The following is a 20873-nucleotide window of genomic DNA, read 5'->3' as shown; positions in this document are numbered from 1 at the left end:
GTTCGTAATCTACCAATGCATTAAATAATTTATCAATATATGTGTATAAAATAAGAAATTTCGGGACCAAATTAAAATAATTTCATATTGAGTGCTTCTTTTTCATCTGTTTTTCATCTGTGAGAATTAATTCGTTTTCAACTACAAAAACGAATTAATTTTCACCGATGAAAAAGAAGCACTAAATATGAAATTCTTTACAGCTTCCACGCTACCAAACAAACTTTGAACATTTCCACGACTTTTATTATATAGATATGTACATAAAGCTGCCTCTTGCACTACTGCATTACATTGGTATACAAGAATTCCCGAAGCCTGCTTCTAATTGTACGCGTTGGCATCTGACACACTTGTTACTCACGTCATTAGAAAAAACAAATAAATACCGTGAAGCGCCAAAAGTCACAACCCTGCTTTTTTTTTTTTTAACTCTGCAGCCCTTAATCCGTCGTATTTTTTTGGCTCTGAGGTTCCATACATCTTTTAACGAAAACTTCACCTTAGAGGGACTGTCCACGGTTAACAAAGTCTCACCGATGGGGAAAAATAAGCAGCTACAGCCGGTTTGATTAAATTCGGATAGTCTTTTTCAATTCGCGCATAAAGTTATTCAGAGATGGAAGAAGCTTTCTATGTATAGCCATGACAACTTCTTGATGAAAGAAAAGAACTCTAAACGAAGGCAACTTGTAGGGAGTTATTTCCGCAGTTGAAAAAGGAGGTGGGAAAAAACTGGCCCGTAGGGCCGTGCCTTTCGGACCTTAACGATGCAATTGATTGTATTTAAAACAAGCTTCCTCTCTGCGCACGCGTACATTTCAATGATTCGCAAGGCCATCTCTCTTACTTCCCAAAAGCTTTTTTCACAGGAAACTTGCCATCCATATGGTGCTCACGTGGTAGGTAATGTACCACGTGGTTTAGGAAAGTAAGCGGACATAAGTAGAGGCTCGGTGCCAGTCCTCTGAGCTCCATTTGCAGTAGGATGAAGATACTTAGCGTCGAGAAAGGGTTCTGTATTGTGCGTCAAACCGGTCAGCGGGCGGCTGAGAGGGGTGACACCCCCTGCAGGAGGCAGCACACCTGATGGTACATTGGGAGTCGACTGGCCCACTGGCTGAGGAAGAAGTCCATGGCGAGATCCAGGCTTTCTGTATGGGATCTACATAACAAGGATAAGGTAAAATGGACCTTTGACCAAGAAAACTTGTCGAGGTCATGAAGTTAGTCAGTGTTACATAACTGTTCATGAATTTACAAAGCAAGAGTTGAATGGAACACCATAGGCTAACTCCTGGGGCTGGCTGGCGCGCTTATTTGATCATGGAGGAGAATCTACGTGAATATTTCTACAACATTTGGTTTTATTCAAACTAATCGTTTTCCACGGCTTTTGTATGTAATTCGTTTTTTAATCTCAAATCAAACAAAAACAAACTTAATAAAGAAATTACAAGAAGCGAATATTTCAAGATTTATTAACCGCCTTAAGTTTTCACTCTCAAGAGAAGTATTCGAAGTAAAGCTGACGCGGATGGCTAGGTGTAAGAATCGTACTTTTACGGTCGTATTTCAGCGGTTTGTGCAGTAATGTAAATAATCACCTTCACTCTGAAGAGAAGGTATATTTTCACTTCGATTAGTATCTATTATAGGTTCAGGAGAGAGGTAATCGAGTAGGATTCCACCGTTAGCTTGGCAGTAAAGGCACAATTGGGCATATCTCAACTCTATTTACTGAAGGCACAAGTTTACCCTGACAAGACTGCTTTATCGATGTTATAATAAGGAATGAACCAGTATAAATCTACCTGGGCTGGCTCCGAGAAACGTGGAATGTCTGTTCTGTTTCCCGTTGAGGTGGTGGAGCTTACTGTTGTGCTCGTCACCTAATAACAATAATGACATCAGTAACAATAATAATAATAATAATAATAATAATAATAATATTGTTATTATTATTATTAATGATGATAATATCACTATCATAGCAATGTTAAAGGGCATGTAAACCCAAAAAACGTTCATTTTCTTTTCACATAGATGTTTAGTAAATATATCAAGTACACCAAAGGTGCCATTAGTTTTTTCTCAAAAGTCCATTTTCACTTTGAAAAAGCTCTTCCAAATTCGAAACATTCGCCATTTTGAATGGCGCCATCTTTCTTGTGACGTCACGGGTGGAACCTACAAAGAAGGTAAGACACGGAGTCTTTTCCACAGCCGTTGTTTGCCGGTCTCGTCACGATTTTTTACTTAAAGTTTGCTTCAATATACTCAGTTTTTTCATAATGGTAAAGCGTTGTGTCGTCCAGTTTTGTACTGATTCAAACAAAACTGGGCATACAACGCAAATATTTCCAAATGACGCAAATTTGAAGCCACAATTTGTGAAACTTGTTCAAATGAAAATAGCGGATTTCGTCGAGCCGTTCGAACATTCTGTTGTTTGTAGCAGTCATTTTTCTTCCTGGTGTTGTACCTACAATTCAGGCCCTTCCAGAAGCAAATTATTCGGAACTATAAACAGCTAGCTGTAGTACTGTATTATTAAATCAATGACAGAAACAACTCAAGCAAATCGATCTCAAAATGTAACGAAACAGATGAAACGGAAAACATTTAGCTTACTTGTTTCCGGTGTGATTCTCTGTGCCTTACTGCTGCCTGTACGTGTAATAGGCCGTCTCTAGCACCCAGAAATCGAGGCAAATTGACTAAAAACCTGGATACTCAGTGATACAACTTATCTGGGTTTCAGACCTTCGCTCCTCTACTTTTTGCCACAATTGCCCGATTTCGGTACAACAAACACTTTCACGAGTTGTCGGCATTGGTTGACAAGTTCCACACTCGTACCTTTGACAATTTTATATAAAACACCCTCGGAAGCTCAGCGGGTTTAAAAAATTTCTGTTGCATTCTTTTAGATTGTGCCCTTGCTTTATTGGATTTTCATATCAAATACAAGTAAATCACACAGTAAATTAGATACCAGTCTGAGTTTCCGAGGAGGTCGCATCGCTGTCAACACTGTGTTCGTGCGGATCGCTTCGGTGAACCCTACGCAGCTCATATTGTTAAGGACGTGGCCCAGACTCTCCTAAAGATTATAGACCATCCCCATCGCCGTCATATACTAAGCTTAGGGCATTCAAGTCGCTATCTTCTGAAAAACATCTTCGAACTACCGCTACTTACGCGAGCTACCACACCAGTTCTACTAGGGAATATGTGTTGCGTAATATTTTAGTTCCACCGCTTACGTCACGACTCTCGCTATTGTTTTTACCGGAAATGGAATTTCAGTTGAAAATGCCGATTTTCTCCTAAAATAAGTCGAATTGGACAAAACGAATTTCAGATTCGTTCTCTACGAGAATTTTTACATAGTATGAGAAAAACATGTATTTTTGGGTTTACATGCCCTTTAATAGTTATGATGATGATAACGATAATATACAATGATAATAATAATAATAATAATAATAATAAAAACAATATCAATAAGTTGAAGACGATGCTGCTAATGATGATTAAAAAAAAAGGCAAACAGAATGATTTGACAAACCTTGTTGTATGGAACTAGAGGCGGTCCTCGTGTGGACACAGGTTTCGTGTGCATTTCAAAAGGCCCCAGCCGTTGCTGGGACATCATCTGGTCATTCATTTGCTTGTTCAGCCAATTGATAACTACAATGTTACACAAAGAAAACAATCATTTTGACACACTACAAACCACATTGACGTACAAATATACTATAATACCAGGTCAACAGGGTAGTGATGGATAGGCACCCTGTGTTCTTCGTGCTAAGGTATTCTCAGATGCAAAAAAAAAAAAACAATTTAAGAGAATGCTAGTAACTGGTCTTACAAGAGTTAAGAGATAACAAATGCGTAATTATAGTTGGGACGAGAAAAGGCTGGGTCGAGGCTCCTGGTCCTTGGCTCAGCCCAATCTCTACTCACCCAAATCCATCTCAATAACGGGAAAAAAAGACAAGGCAGAGTCAAAGTCATCCACAAGTTGACTTAAATCTTAGCCAGAGAGTTCTTGTTTCTGGACTTGGTTGTAAAATTTTAGGATCTTGCAACGCATTCTCACCGTTTTCATTAGTCTTCAGCAATTGTTTACTTTCTTCAAGCTTGGCTGTGGTTGTCTCCAATGACTCACTCAGCCTCTTAAGCTATACGTTCAAGGAAAGAACGACATCTTCATAATTATCTCTGAATTCTCAAGCCGTGACACTTTAATGAAGGTGATTTAATTATAACAGTAGAGGAAACAAAAGATTCTAAAGCTTTCAGTAAAACAGATCAATGACATTCACGACCAAGCAACTGCTGATAAACTTCAAGGACCGTGTGAACTTTGCACACCTCTGAGGAAACTGTCCCGATAGTGATAGTTACTTGCTAGACTCGCTTCCACTCTGTTTTCTATCATCTCCAGTCTGCCATAAGACTGGTATTAGGGCAAAATCAGGGTGTGATAGAATAAAAACACAAAATATTTCGGGGGGTGGGGAGGATGTTTCCCAAAAAACTTAACTCTGTTGATAAAGGGCCTAGCATTGGCTAAGTTCCAGTCACTTCTAAGTTTACCTCTTCCTCTTTATTCTTCAAGCTAGTTTCCAAGCTGGATTTTTCCTGTCTATGTTTTTCAAAAGCTGTTTCCTAAATAGACAAGATCAAATTGTCAAAAAGTCAAATATTGAAGTCTCACAAGGCCATGTGTTTAAGTTAACCCTTTACACCCCGACATCAGTAAGCATATTCTCCATACTGTTCTCTATACATTTCTTGAAGCGCTGACAAGGAGAATTTGTTTAACAATCAAGAGCTTTATAAGTTGGTGATCACTTCCTTAATTCTCATGACCTTAATGTTTGATTCAGGGGTGATATTGTGAGGAGAAATTAGAAGCTGGTCACACTTAGGGGATAAAGGGGTAAGGACTTAATGGTACTTTCAAATTAGTGCAGGAGAAGCAAACCAGGTGGCACTTAACCAGTGCTAACAAAGCAGTGAAATGAAATGATGTGAAATGAAATTACATAATACAAAATGAAATGACAAGACATTGAATATTGTGAAACGAAGGAAATGAAATGATTTAAGTAAAATGATATAAAACAAAATGCTTTGGAATGAAATGCAATGTTATGAATTGAAATGATATGAAATGAAATAATGTGAAATGAAATGAATGATACAATATGAAATGAAATAAGAGGATTTGAAATTATTAACAGTTGTACAGTCCAAACCCTATGGACCATGTACAGTAATGACCTCAAAAGGTAACACACTCATGAATAAAGGGGGTAATTTTCTAAATAATCTGTGGTGCTGCGTCGGTGGGAGAGCATAACAAGGCAATTTATTGTTGTCAACTGAATTGATAACATAAAGAGTTTCAAAGTTGACATTTTGAGAGTTAGCCCTACATCAGAATGAAGGGCTTACGCGTGAAACATCAGTTTTGAAACTCTTTATATGGTGACCAATTTACATTGTTAACTCAGTTGGATCAATATCAGTATCTGGGCAACTGCCCACCTACCCCTACCCTAACTCAACAACAGTCAACTGAGAACAAGTTAGGGTTAATGTTGGGTTTGGTAGGGGTAGGTGGGCAGTTGCCCAGATAATGATATTGATCCACTCAGTTTATACTAAGTTACCCAAATTACACACTATTAGGCTACTACCTTTTCTTCAAGGAGCTTTTCTTGTTTAGTCATCACCACACTCTTCAACTTCATCTAAAACAGAAAAAGTACAGAGTATGGCAAAATAATTTTCCTTCTATTATTTGACGCATTGCATCTATCCACTGCACAGTTCAATTAATCCATTAATTGAATTAGAGAAGGAGAGAGCTAGGATAGTTTAATATCAGATAAATCTTAAAGATTTGGCCTTCTCAATGAGGAAGGAACTCTGGTTCTGTAAATTAAGCCACTACAAAAAGGTTAAAACTGAAGGGAAAAGGCATCAGCATAAACTTCATACATGTACCTTAGACTTGTAGGTCCGTAATTCTGATTGTAACCTTTGTATTATCTCATTTCCCTGAAAGTAAGTCAACAAAACCATTTAGAAAACAAGGCAATACAAAATACTTGTGAGTACATATACAAATAGCAATGGATGATATGAATATCTAGAAGCTAGCCAAGTCTGTTACCCCATGAAAATTAGAAAAAACAACTCACTATGACCACCTGAGTCTCTCTAGCAAGAGGTAGAAATGGTCACTGACAAAATGCCAAGGAAATCTTATGAAATACTAGGCTGGCAGGAGGAATTTTAAAGCTCCTTGTTACATATTTTTTAAGCAACCATACTGACAGATCATGGCCATATGACCCATTAGTGCAGAATTTTCATAACAGTAATCATGGCATTTAGAAAGTAATGTGCTTCTGAATAAAAATCAGGACCATCCATGACCCAATAACTGACTACCTTGATCACATCGGCTGTTACAGATTTCATATTGGCTTCCATTTTATTGATCTGTTCCTGTTTTTCTTCCAATATCTTCTCTTGCTTTCTACGTTGTTCATTGGAATTCTCCAACAGTTCATTGGTCCGTGCTATGACCTGGAACATAATTAATTAAACAACAGCAATGTACTGCAGTTGGCAAAGTGGAGGAAAGAATGTTATTAAATTATTTCAATTGAAAATTCCTTTACTTCTCAAAACTTTTGCCATCCACCACACTTCTTCCTTGCTAGCTTAGCAGAAGTAATCAATTGGTAAACATTGCAATAACCACAAACTGTCTCTCAAACATACATAGACTAAAACTGTGAAGTTCTACGAATTGAGTTATACTCTTTGAGTTCCTCTCTATGCATCCTTTCCAATTCCTAATTGTTTTTTTTTTTTTATTGACAAGGTCAAATGATCCATTCAAGTACACATGTCTAGGGTTAAAATCTTGACCTACACTATAGCTACCTGTTCCTTGTCCCTCAATTCCTGTTCCAACACAGCCACTCTAGTCTGCAGTTGGCTGAGTGTTTTACTGTGTTCATGTCTTTCTGAATCCAGGGAGCCATTTTCACGGCGAAGTTTATGAAGTTCTTGCTTGGCAAATTTGCATTCCTGGAAACAGACATTCAAACAGTAATACATGAACACTGTGCTATAAACCCCATCAACGTTTTAAACAGTAATCTTAAGAGAGACTTTCATTCGATTTCTTCTATCAGAGTCACCTCTGAATCAAACAGTAAGGTCACAAGAATAATAAAAAGGAAATGATTGCTAACAACAGAAGTACTTGATTGTCAGACAAATTCTAAATTCTTCTAATACTTTACCACAAGAAAAGTGTCAAGAAAAGTGTGGAGAATATACATACTGATGTCAGGGTGTAAGGGTTATTGCTCAAAGGAAGACATTGTCGACATCACAATGAACCTTACAGTACCTCATCCAGTGTTGCTAGTTTGGACTTGAGGTCTCTGATGCAAGAATCGGCTTGGTACTTTTTCTGATTCAGGTCCTGTGAAAAATTTGTAAAGAACAGTTTATATCTATGTGTATGTGGCAGTGCAACATCTCTGCAAGTTTTGTTTAGTAATTGCCCCATGAACTGGAATCATTTTCAGGTGGCTGCATCTAAACTTTAATGGCCTGTAATTTGATCAAAGTTTAGCCATTGTTTAACAAAACTGTATCCTGAATAATACTAAATTTAGCTGAACCTTTTATCTGAACATTCATTTTTTATACAGTGTTGAGAAGGCTGTCAGAATGCTAACAAAGGAAGGACATTTATTTAACAATTAAAATCAACCCTTTTATAGAGAGAGCCAAGGCTCACTGATTGCATAAAACTGTGGTCTGGGTTAGACCTCATGTAAATGACCAGCCCTAAATGGTTGACTTTTCGAGTAAAACTAGTTAACCCTTTCACTACCAAGATCTCATTAACAATTCTCCTTGCTGTCTTGAATACAATTCTTATAATGTTAGTATAATGTTGGATTAAACTAATAATCCCCTAAATGATTTTTTCCTAAATCTCATCACTTATCTGTTTAATATTGCATAGATATTGTGAGGAGAAATCCTGTCTTGGTCACTCATGGAAGCTAAAGAGTTAAATTAAGTATACAAATCTTAAAATTCAGTTGGGAGGTAATTACTCTGTTGGAGTTTTCAACATCCTTGAGCCTGGCCTCTAATCTCACTGTCTATAACAAAGAAAATACAAAGAAAGTATGTCATTAAATACCAAAGAATAAAAATAAAGTTGAAGCTCTTCCATAAAGAGTCAAACATTTAGTTATATGAGTGCCTTTCATTTATTATTTGTAAATCCAGCCTCCATTATAATGTTGTAAATAACATTGAACATAATAATATTACACTGTATCATCTGTCAAAAAATGTTACTGATCACTTTGCCAACGAACCAATTTTCCAACACCTCTAGTCAACTTGTTGCAAACTTGCCACAAACTTGCAGACACTGATTTTTGTTATTTGATTTGTTACCAAAGACCAAAGACGAATGTCAAGGTTGATCTAAGGAGTTGGCAAAATGACTAATGATGTCAGTGAGTTGGTTGTCAGTGAGATGACATTTCATTGAGGTGATGGGGTTGGTCGTCAAAACTATGAAAATTGCACATGCATGCATATGGTAAGGACATAACTTGATATTAATTCCTGAAGTACCACAGCAAACAGCATACAATTATACTCACCTGTGCTTGGTGATTCTGTTCCAGTTCTCTCTTTTCTCTCTCAAAACTCTGTTGTTTTTCAGTGGCCAACTAAATTAAACAGAAAGCAAATCTACATAAAGTAGCACTACATGTATGTGTTGACATCATTTGAAAAAGAAAAAAACATCATTTGGGTTTTGTGTAGACTTTAAACAATATAGCCAACATACTTTTCAAAAAAATGATTTAACAAATGGTGCAATAATTTGGCTCTGAGAGAATTCTTCTACCTGAAGTGCTTTTTCCCTTTCTGCTGCCAGTTCCTGTGCATGCTTGTTTTCCAAATGAGATGACTTGGCTGAGCAGTCTGATTGAACTGAGCTTAACTCTCTTGTTTTGATTGCTAACACCTGCATCATACAAATAAATAAAATTGGATCATGTGCACTACAGGGGTAGACTCTGTCAGTGTATAGGACAAATACAACAAATGTATTGATAAATCAACCTGCACTGTATACAGTGTAGACAAACAAGAGCCAAGAGCTAAATAAGGATCAGTTAGTAATCAGCTGATAGTGATCCAATATTTGGCCAATGGTCTTCAAATACTTGACCAACATTCAGCCAAGGTCTCGCACATGATTATTGGGACATGGGCCAGGAGATCCTAGCCAACTGTCAGTCAAGATTTTTATGGTAACAGTATTATTTACAGTAATATGCACAGCAACAGTTGTAAGACAAAGGAAAATAAAAATACAACAAGATCAAAGTCAACAGTTATGGCTACACAACAAAACAAAATACACTATTGCTGATAATTAAATTACATGTGTACCTCTTGGCAGGTGCTAAGCTTTTGTTGAAGATCAGCCTCTGTACTGGCAAGACGCCTTTCTAAGATTTGTTTCTCATCCTAAGAAGGACAAAAAAAATTCGCATACTCATACACTATAAGCAAAATAACCATTGCAAAATTTAAAAAGGCAAGAAATGATGAACAATTTTTTATGATTTTTATTCTCAAAGTCTCAGATTTTGTCACCAGTTGACCATCATTTCTGAAGTTTTTTAGGAAGGAGTGTTCCCCAATTATTTATCACCAGTCCTAAATCTCTACAACAAGCACTGTGTGGATAGAGGTAAGTGACTGTGGAGAGGAGGTTGATAAAAGAAGGAGGCGGTGAAGAGCACCACCTGTTTTTATCATGTAGAACATTTTCATTGTTGAGAAAAACTTCCTGTACATGTTAAGTACATGTATGTAAAAACCTAACACACTCAAATAAATGCAGTCTCCAAAATCCTTTATCTGCAAGTAACAACATTTTCTAAAAAATAAATAACTTTCTTACCTTGCAAAAATGCTTTAAAATTTTTGTGAGCTAAAAAAGTTATTAAAAAAACTCACCTGCAGATTTTTAAGACAGTTTGCCAGATATTTTTTGACTTCAGAATCAGATCCAGGAAGGAATTTCAATGATAAGTGAGTCAGATGTTTAAATGGATTGGTCTCTACCACATGAAGAGTGGCCACACCTTGATCTAAACCACTGCCAACAACAAACTGAAGCAGAAATCTGTATGCAAAACACAAGTATAAACAAAGATTGAATACTGTGAAGGAACAACCATTCAGGTATCAAGTAAACTGAGAAAAGTTCAAGTCTAAAAATTCAACCCTGTCACTCCCAGGAGGGACCAAGACAGAATTTCTCCCTTCAATATCAATACAATATCAAGTAGACAAGTGATGAGAATAAAGAAAAATATTAATTAGGCAATAATCAGTTGATCCAATACCAAATTCTCCAAACTTGATAAAAGTTGTATAACAGACAGTAAGGAGAATTACTGTTAAGATCTTTGGACTGAAGTATAATCATCAGAGCAGAGGCAATATTAATGTTGAATGGATAAATGCTAAAATATCTTTCTTTCTTGCAATTCAATTACCTATGAATAGTGGAGGGAACTAAAAACATATTTTGGAAGGACAGAAATCAAACTTCAGTGATGTTCAACAAGGGAATTAATTTTGTTATTATCAACTGAGTTGATAACATAAATTAGCTGCAATTAAAAGTTTCAAAGCTGACATTTCAAACATTAGCCATACATCAGTGAGAGCTTCATCATTATTGCTCTGACGAGGGCTAATGCTCAAAATATCAGCTTTGAAACTCTTAATGGTGACCGATGTACAAATGTAAATAACCAACTCAGTTGATAATACCAAATTACCTTGATATACTCTCCCACTGACACAGCACCACAACTTCTTTAGAAACTTACCCCTTTTATTCAGTAATGTTCAACTTACTTTGGACTATCTCGTTGTTCTTCTTCTCGACAAAGTTCCAACAGGTCAATAAACTTTTGAGGAAAGGCACAAAAATCAACCAGCAAACCTTGTTGACTTTTTAACCTGCATGGGTGAAATGTAACACCAGCTATCCTTAATCATTGAAATTAATCATTCAATGTTGATTGCTACAGATTTCACAACAACTCCTGCTAATATTAATAACAAGATCAGACATATGGGTTCTGATTGGTTACTACATGTAAAATCAAACACAAATCAAATCGTTTTGATTGGTTTGCATATTGAAACTATCAGTGGCATAGTGAGTCCACATGTCTATATGTTTTTATATAATAAGGTGAATCATTCACACATTTTGATTGGCTCTTACTTATGATCTGCATGTTTTTATAATATTATGATAAGTTGAATCATACACACATCTTGATTGGCTCTTACTTATGATTTATTAAAAACAAGCTAACAGATGATGTCACCATTGACAACATTTGCTTTGTTATCATAGGAAAAAACTAGATTTTAGGATACTGTCGGTCTGTACAGTTGAACATCACTGAACACGTCAAAATGTGGTAAGACTATTAGTGACATACTTCGCTGTGCCTCGTTTGCCACTTTTTTTTCGTACCATATTATTTTGACTTCATCTATGATCTATTACTGAACAGATGTACAGTAAAATGGAATTTATTTGTTAAGCTGTACTACATAATGTGTATACACATGTATATCATTTCTTCTCTTTACAAAAGATTAAATCCCTTATTAATCGTAATGCAATGCATTCCCTAAATATTTTAAAAGTCAAAACCTAAAATGCGACGCAAAAACGCAAGATACATGCTAGACTTACGTGTGGAAATCAGTTTCGCCTAAAACAAGATTGTAGAGAAAGCACAAGTCTTCTTCATCCGTGATTCGGACAACAAGTTCCTTGAAAGAGAGAGAAAGCAACTTCGCATGTAGACATGTACGCAAAAAGGCAAGTTGTCCCCCAGATGAAATCATCGAAATCATTTACATGTATTTAAAACAGAAGAAGCGCAAGCTATTCAATGTAAAGCTTGCGCTGATAGATGATCTTCTGATAGTCCTTCTAACATGGAATATGTACCTAAGATTGTAGACAAAACTAGACTTACTTTGTTCGTTGGCGAAGAGATCGAGCGAAAAGATACATTGATGCGTACGACAGACTTTCTGCAAGAAATATCGTAGCCCATAGGAGTCAAAACGTTGTCTGTAATTAAAACCTCTGAATATGTTTTGTTCATAATCGTACCTATTTTCTCGGCTTGAAGACTTCAAGTGAACTGACACAACGTTGTTAAAACATTCCTCCATCTTGAAAAATAAAATTCGCGCCTGTTCCCAGACCCCAGTAGGTTTCAAGCACGCTTAGACTCAGGGGTAATCATCTTACATGTCACGCATAGCGTGACGACGAAAACCACAAGACAGATGTCACAATATGCCACAGGAAAAAGCTCATTATGAGAAGCTCAGAAGCGACTGCTATGAGGGTCCATTGTTTTTAACAGTCAGTAACTTTAATTTGAAGGAGTCACACTGACAAATATCCTCACGATATTGCCCAAGTGTTTCACGCAAAATAGATTATCCGCTAGACCGTTCAGACTGGGAATGCTAGAAAAGGCCCTTTTCAGATTGTTACTCGATCATTAAGTTTGGATTTCGCACATATAGGGAATATTTTGTAGGTTTTAGAAGTTACATGATATCTTGAAACTCGATCCAACTTTTAGTTAAAAACCCACATGTTTAAGAATATAAAACTTATTGACTACAGCATCATATGATATTTACTTTTAAAAGAGATGAGATCTGAAATTGGTTTTCGAGATGAACAGATATTTGACTCAAATAGATGCGACTATATCGGACGTTTCGCAATCTCACATCATTGAAATCTTATCTATTCGACTACCATTGTCTTTACTGCATTAATATGTTTGTGGACGACCTCATTATTTGCGTAAACGTAAACAGTTTAAACAAAATCTTAGCCTCTCTATCAAGAATCTATACAGACCTAAAATCGAGCATTTTCTCATTTATTAACGCTAATATATACTCTAAAAACGAATCTTGTCGAATACTCAGCGATCACTATTTACGCTCAACAGCTAATTTATGCTCGACCCACAATTTCTCTATTTTCTCTGACGAAGGGCTGACGCTCGAAACGTCAGCTCAGAAAATCGATCTTTACGGTAGCCAATTTAGGTTATCAACTCAGTGGAATAATCTAAATTAACCTGCTAATTGTGTCTCAGCTTTTAAACAAAAACCATGTCAGGCGTCTCTATCTGTCAATCTCATTTACGCGAGGACGGTCTCATACGAACACGGCTGAGCTCTGGATGACGATCAAGGAATTCATTGATCTCCCTTTTGTTCGATAGCTGATCTATTGGCTGGTTTAGTCGTTCGTTCATGTCAAGTCCTTTCCTCATAATTTCTTTCGCTTCTTCTACGTTTCCAATGCATTCATATAGAAGAGCCAACTGACTTTCAATCATAACTTTCCATTTGTGATCCTCCTCTAGTTCGGTCTCAGCGATTCCTTTTGCTTTCGTAAGGATATTGATGGCCTCTTCATAGTTTCCTTTCCTTTGATGACAAAGTGCGAACTTTCTTAAGGTCAAAATACTCTCCTTGTGATCACCCACACCAAGATTCTCCATCATAGTCAGTGCAGCTCCATAATGTTCAAAACATTTGTCTATTTCAGCGGGATTTTCGTCAGGGAAATAACATTTGAAATAGAGGTCTGCAATGTATTTATGACATTGAGCAGTCATAAAATGATTCCCGAGGCAATCTTGGAAAAGATCCATTGCTTCCTGAAGTAGCTGTATACTTTTCTGGTGCCAACCATAGAATAGCGAGGTCGCTGCAGTTTCTGGATGTTTACCTAACTTTTTCCGGCACAAATTCATGGCTATTCCGTAAACATCACTTATTGGTTGCGAAGTCCATTCACGAGGTAAGTGTTGAGGCTTTGTACTAAGGAACCGTGCGTAACTGTTCAAGAAAAGGACTTGTGATAAACCATATTCTTTAAAAGCTGTGCAAGTTCTGATAAAAACTTCCTTAGCTCGTTCCATAAGATTTTGATATTGTTCTTGACAGCCGATTTTCCTCTTTTCGTGCCCAAGTAGACATAAAAGTTCAACAATGTGTAGTGGGACAAATTCGGTTTCAAAGTACTTCAAAAGTTTTTCGAGGAAGGCAACGTAAAAACTTGGTAAAAGACACATTTCTAAATACATACACTTTTGTGGAAAATTTTCGAGAAACTTGTCCGAAGGTACTTGAGGGGAATCTGAAATTGTATCAAGTTTATCGATTATGTCAACGTAAACTTCCAAAAAATGCTCGAAGTTGTGTCTGTCTTCATTGAAGTTTAGAATAGATTCTTTGCATTTGTCTTTGCTCCAGTATAAGTTTGCATTTTCAGCGAGACGACAGATAAAGTAGGTACATGCCAGTTGTTCTACATGGAGAATTGTTTCGGAAAAGCTTGCTTGACCAACTCTCTTTGAAAAGGCTTGGATGAGCTGATGAATTTGGTATCGATTTGAACTTGGTTGTTCTAAAAGAGACCGGTTTCTTAGTGAGCGGAGAATTACAATTGGATCAGCATCAGTGTCCATTCCTGTCGTAATTACAGCCTCAGCAGCATCGAAATCAAAAGAACCTGGAAACACAGACATGACTGCCAGCGCCTTTTGTTCCGTTGGGGTCAGGAGATCAAATGAAGTCTTGATGGCGTTTTCGACGGAAATTTCATCGTCTTGAAGAACATCTAAAGGTTTCTTTTCAAGACTTTTAATCAATCTCACCTCTTTGAATTCTGAGAGCAACGAGCCAACGATACAAAGCGCCAAAGGGATGCAGCCACACAATTCAACAATTTTCGTCGTTTGGGAAAGCTTTTGTTTCACATGGTCAGTCCGAGAAAGAAGGACCTTTTCTGCCTCATCTAAAGACAAACTGGTTAATCTGATGTTTTCTATCTTGAAACCACAACTAGACGTATTAACTGTCTTTCTAGAAGTAATAATAAAGGTTAGACTTTGCCTTGAGTAGGTCCTCAAATCTTGCAACATGTTAACAAACTCTTGTCGATCTCCAGACTCGAGAACGTGATCTGCATTGTCTAGAATCAATGTTACTTTCTCATATTGCTGTTTGCTCCAATTAAGAAGCCAAAGTTTAGGATTTTCAGGCGGCTGAGAGTGGCTGTTACTACAGATAAGGAACATTGTGGTTGCTATGTCCTTGAGGGATGCTTGGGATAGAAGTGAGCAGTATAAAACCTTCCTGTTGTATTCTGCCTTGGTAAGCTCGTGGGCCACTTTGTTGGCCACAGTGGTCTTCCCGAAGCCCGGTCCACCTGTTAAAGACACAATAGAAACTGTTCCACTTTGAATAGCCTGTATGGCTCGTTTGATTTCTTCTGAACGACCAAACACATGGTGAATCTCATCTGGAAGACAATTGGGAAGCTCTCGAGTAACGCGTGGCGCGGAAATATGTTGTTGATTGCTTGAAATAACCAGTTTTAACTGTTTAAGGTCTTGCTCTAAGTTCTTCATTCTTGGTTCAAATTCAAGCTTCCATTTCCTCACTTCTTCATCGATTCGTCGCTGTGTACCATGATCGATGTCCTCTGCTTTTAGGCGGTTTATTTCCAGCTGATCGAGCCCTAAGGCTACTAAAGAATGAGAAATTGTGTTCCATTTGTCTTCAAACTCGTCATTAGGAACACCGGTGGAAATACTATGACACAGGCTATTTCGCAAGCATTTAATCCGGACGATCTCGGCTTCACGACTGTGATCTGTTTCTGCTGGCATGTCGTGCCATCCTGTTGCAGGTTCAATCATAGTGGGACAGATTTCACGAAGCAGTAAATGTAGAAGAGTGATATCAAATGTGTTTAAGTCTGGTAGGCCACCCGATGGAGGAAATAGCTTTTCCCACTGGCTGTCATATAATTTACGTCTGCTCTTTAAGTTGGTGAGGGTCGCCATGTTGTTGTTTAACATAATTTGCAGTGTTGAAGGCGGATGTATGAAAGACTCTAAAACGTTCCTGAGCGCTTGTGTACCTCCATCAACTAGCAGTCGCGCTAACTTCGTACCGTTAGTTTTTTCCTCCGACGGCCCGAAGATGGACGCCATTTACAAGCACTGTTGAGGCAAGTAACGAGCGTAACTGTTGAAAATTTCTATGAAAGCGATCAGACACATCTAGGAATTCAAGAAATCTTATCCTTTATTATAATATCAAAACCTGCATGGCTTTGTTTTCAGAACCAATGAGAGGCAAGTATGTGGAAAAAATGATATAAACCCATTGTTGACATGACAATCGTGGAAAACAGACATCACGCAGTCACTCCCTTCATTGTGTCAGATGGGAGGGGGGGAGGGGAGAAGGGGCGAGAGGAGAATACAGTTTCTCGATTTTCTGAAATGCAACGTTGGAAAACGGCAAAAAAGATATTGAAAGCGGCAAGCGTTTAAGACGCCGGCGTAATGAAAATGTGTTTCATGACATTTCCCCTTTCTTCTAGAGTCAATCAACTTGGACTTATTTTCCGTGGATCATCTTGCTCGCTGTCAAGCTCAGCCGTTTCTTTTCCTTTCGCCTTTTAATGTTATAGGTGTGTGAATGGAGTGATAGAAGAGAAATATTTCTTTATTCTCCTCTTATATTAACCAGATGCGTCATGTGCAATGGACTGTATAGTTTCAGGGACGCTCGGCTGGGTTTTGATAATGCTTATGATAGTGCTTTCAATATTTATAAACACTTTCATTTCGACAGACACAATTGCGTTTCCTGATTTGCAACCCAAATAAGTTGAGTATCTTCTGACCCATGACTAACATTATGATAATGCAAGCCTTTTAATTCTCGGTTTTAATTCCTTCTGCGCTCTTTTATTTTTCCAAGCTTGGAACCCAGTAGCCTGTACCAAGCCTTCCGGTAGAGATGAGCGAAAGAGCATGTGAGAGAAAATCTGTTTTCCTCTCATTTTTTTTCTCGTTTGCCTCTGGAACAGGCCATGGTAACTCTCTATTAAATCTAACGGTGACTGATTCTCAATTCCCAAAAGAAACTTTCATGAAACAAAAACAAAATTCGAGGCCGATTCGATATTGCAACTTTTAAACAACTCGCTTTGTTCCCTCTCTTTCAATTGACTTCCAGTAAAGAGCATTTCGTCTATGAGATTTAATTGACGAATGGCCAACAAAGCGAAGTTTAAACGCGTCCATGGAATTCGAAAAACATTTAAAGAGCCGTCTTCACAGAACTTAAAAGATGCTAGACGTAACCCAGAACATGACACCATTTCACTCTGGATATTAGAAGCGGATATACATGTTGTCTGGAAGATAATGATCTTAAGGATTCTTGGAAGCCAAGCAAATTCCACGAAATGTTGTGCATTGGCCAACAATTAGACAAGGTCATCCAGGATATCGTATTCCGAAAGAAGTCACAGAATTGGGTATACTGTTATTATTTCATGCATAGTTATCTGTGAAATAAATAAAAATAACTAAGGTTCGCGGAAAATAGTCCGCCACGACAAATTAAATTATAAAGGTTCTCATTTTAGTCTTTCAAACTTTCCCACGATAAAGTTTGCATTTGTTTGTCTATGATAAATAATGAAAACAAAACATGTATCATGAAGGGTGAGTGGTGTTTTTGGGTTTGCTTTAGTCTTACAGGATTATCTCCGCTAACCTGTTTTCCCTCATTTCCTTATTTTTAATCGTTCCTGAGATAGCAGCTTACACCAAATATCCTATTACCCCCTTGAACTATACTTACTCATTAGAATCACAATATATTCGTTGATAATGTTTATTCACACGTTTCATCATTGCTGTTACGATTAGATATATTTAAAATATTTCTTCAGCGGGTCAGTCAAAGTTAACACCAAAAGAGCAAAGAATATGTTATTCTTTTCAGTAGAAAAAAACCAAAATGATTTTACTTTTAAAATTTATAACAGCTCTTTCGTAACATTTCTACAAATAATTAATTTTCCTATGGCTAACATCACACAGTAACATCGGTGATTTAGATTCAAGATTCATCGCTTAAATATTTTGATATGAAAGACAAGTAATTTGCAAAATTTTGAGGAGTGAGGACAAACCCATATTGGAGCAATCATATCGCAGACATGAGGTTAAAATTCGCTAAACATCCTCCTCACATACATTTAAGCAACCTGGTAAGTTTGAGGGTAAGCTTGGCTGTGAAAGTGATAACACATCGACAAGTACTATCTTCGGAACCTTTCTACTTGAACGCAGTCAGACAAATTTTTACAACGAGTAACTGATAATGCTCAACTGAAGGAATTTTGCTTTTTCGCTGGAGTCTAATTTATGTATAAGAAAAATTCAAAAATCGAATCTCCCACTTATTAGAGGGTTACACTGCTTGATTAACCCAGAGTTACGCTGCAGTGCTGCTTGAAATTCATTATGCAAAATAACTTTTGGAGAGGTAGATTTATTATTATGAGTCTAAAAAAGTAACATACCGATCTTCAAGTCAGATATAATGTGAAGTCAGTTGTTCAGTGAAGGGCTTAAAGTTCCTCGTCGATTCATTCTTCATTCAGGATGAAAAGAGCGTCCATTCCTTTCAGCGAGGGTACTCATCCTTTGGAAATTTATTAGGATGACGGTGTAGAACTTTCCGGATCTCATGCTTGTTGCCTAGATCTTCGATAGTCTTTCCGAGTTTGTAACACATTTTTAGTCCACTCTTCATTGCTTCTATCATCTGATCTTCTCTGTTTTCTTTGTCAAACACAAGGGCCTGCTGTGTTTTCACCATCACTTTCCACCTATGATCGTTCTCCAGTTCTCTCTCGGCAACACGTTCCGCTCTTTCCAAAAACTTTCTTGCTTTCTCATAGTTACCATTGCTACTGTGGCAGGATCCACAGTTCTTCAGAGTTAGAATGGTCTCCTTGTGGCCATCCATGCCCAGATGTTCTAACATTTCCAGAGACTTTTCGTAATACGAAAGAACAGTATCAAAACCACGTTCACCTTTTGGTACCTTTCTCTTGACAAAGAACAGGAGGTCGGCGATATCTTTAAAGCACTGAGCAGTCATAACATGTTCACCGAGACAATTCTTGGAGAGGTCCAAAGCTTGATTGAGCTGTTCTTCAGCTTGCTCGTATTCATTTCGGCGCTTGGCATTTCTTCCAGCAAACAACAATGTGGCCACCCGTTCAGGATGATTAGGGAGCTTTTGCTCGCAGATTTTGAGTGCTTTCTCGTACACTTCCTTAGACTTGTCGGGTATCCTTTTCTCTGAGATAAGGCGAGCATGACTGTGGAGATATATAACTTCTGACAAAGGGCTCGCGCCGAATTTCATTTTGTGTTTTAAATACAGCTTTTGTGCCTTCTCTATGCAGTCCTCGTATTCTTCTCCCTCTCCCACTTTTCTCGTTTCATCTCCAAGAAGACAATACAGTTCCGCTTTGTGCACAGGATGAGTATCTGGATGGACGGTTCCATTTAGCTTTGTTAAGAACTCGGTGTAAAATCTGGGAAGGACACACTTCTCAAGGTACATTAGTTTCTGAGGAAGACTGGCGAGAAACTCTTCACAGGAGTCTATGACAGCAATGTCTTCATTCTCCCTTCCTTGGGTGTAGGCCAGAAGAAAGTGCTCAAAATTTTGTCTATCTTCATCAAAGGCGTCGAAGGACTGTTTGCAAGTGTCTTTACCCCAAAAGAGATTGGAATTTTTTGCGAGGCGACACATGTAATGAGTACATGCCACTTTCTCTCCCTTAGCTAACAGAGGTGTTGATGTACAGACATTTTTCGCGAAGGCTTTGATCAGTGAATGCAACTGATATCTTTGGGATCTTGGCTACTCAACGAGAGACCTGTTTTTCAAGGACGGAAGGATCGAAATAGGCAGCGTTATAGAGTTCGTACATACTTCCACAAGAGCCTCAGCAGCATCTGAGTCCAATGAACCCGGAAACATAGACAGGAGAACGAGAGCATCCTTTTCAGATTTCTCCAAGAGATCGAATGAAGTCTCTATCGCCTTTTTCACTGAATTCGTGCGGAGGCATTTCGTGCCATCAAGTTGAAGGCGCCGTAAGATAAAAAATATTGCGGAGCAGTAAATACAATAGTGTGATGTCGAACACTTCTGCGTTCGGTGGATCACCTGAGGGAGGGAATAACATTTCCCATTGGATTGCAAATATTACACCTTTCGACTTTAGCCTTTGAAACTTTGCCTCGTTCTTGTTTCAGACGACCTGTAAATTTTCCGGTGGGTAAACAAAATATAGAAATTTGCGCAAAAATGGCTGTTCCTCCATCAACCAGCAGTTACACGAGTCTTAATGTATCGTACACAGACGATCCAGTAGACAGATCACAAGAGGCTCATTCGCCGCCATGTTCTTTCCCGTAAACGTGTCGGAAAATATTGCTTTCTGAATTTGTCTAAATTTTTTTCAAAGATCGGTGGACAAGATTGTATCTTTAGGGAAGCATGCTAAATTGCACTCAATAACCACTACGATTTACAGACAGCTCAAGAACAGGTGATAATATTCTCAGAAACCGTGAATGATGAATCACTTCCTGTTTTCTGAGAAACTTTTTATGCATAATTTATTTCTCTCATAACCCTTGAGCTATTACGCACAGGTAGAGATTCAAGATTCTTTTTCTTTCATCTAATCTGTAGACAATTACATACTGTATTTTCCACAAGTATAA

At 37.8% G+C, this 20873-nt stretch overlaps 3 protein-coding genes across 4 annotated transcripts; all 3 read right to left on the bottom strand.

The window, feature by feature from the left end:
• Nucleotides 1–224: 224 nt before the first annotated feature.
• LOC113674493 (spindle assembly abnormal protein 6 homolog) lies at nt 225–13217 on the bottom strand. 2 transcript variants are annotated; one of them, XM_089187377.1, is made up of 19 exons: nt 12317–13217; nt 12177–12234; nt 11888–11967; nt 11029–11133; nt 10117–10285; nt 9544–9621; nt 8993–9112; nt 8742–8810; nt 8178–8225; nt 7457–7531; nt 6982–7128; nt 6481–6618; nt 6031–6084; nt 5721–5774; nt 4612–4683; nt 4112–4193; nt 3575–3696; nt 1815–1892; nt 225–1165 (listed from the first exon to the last, which is right to left on the bottom strand). In XM_089187377.1, the coding sequence occupies exons 1-19, from the start codon at nt 12376–12378 to the stop codon at nt 896–898; spliced, it is 1881 nt and encodes a 626-aa protein (XP_089043503.1). In that variant the 5' UTR covers nt 12379–13217; the 3' UTR covers nt 225–895. The 2 variants fall into 2 exon arrangements, with proteins under 2 accessions (XP_089043503.1, XP_089043502.1); XM_089187376.1 differs by having other exon boundaries at nt 12177–12437.
• Nucleotides 12563–16342, bottom strand: LOC113674497 (uncharacterized). Its single transcript, XM_027190974.2, has one exon. The coding sequence runs from the start codon at nt 16245–16247 to the stop codon at nt 13374–13376; it is 2874 nt and encodes a 957-aa protein (XP_027046775.2). The 5' UTR covers nt 16248–16342; the 3' UTR covers nt 12563–13373.
• Nucleotides 16343–17856: 1514 nt separating this feature from the next.
• Nucleotides 17857–19997, bottom strand: LOC149037778 (uncharacterized). Its single transcript, XM_089187397.1, has one exon. It carries the CDS (start codon nt 19888–19890, stop codon nt 18748–18750), a length of 1143 nt encoding a protein of 380 aa, XP_089043523.1. The 5' UTR covers nt 19891–19997; the 3' UTR covers nt 17857–18747.
• Nucleotides 19998–20873: the final 876 nt, after the last annotated feature.

This window comes from Pocillopora damicornis, chromosome 11 (assembly GCF_964200805.1).
Source record: "Pocillopora damicornis chromosome 11, jaPocDami1.2, whole genome shotgun sequence".
NCBI lineage: Eukaryota > Metazoa > Cnidaria > Anthozoa > Scleractinia > Pocilloporidae > Pocillopora > Pocillopora damicornis.
This window is presented reverse-complemented; position numbering and strand designations above follow the sequence as displayed.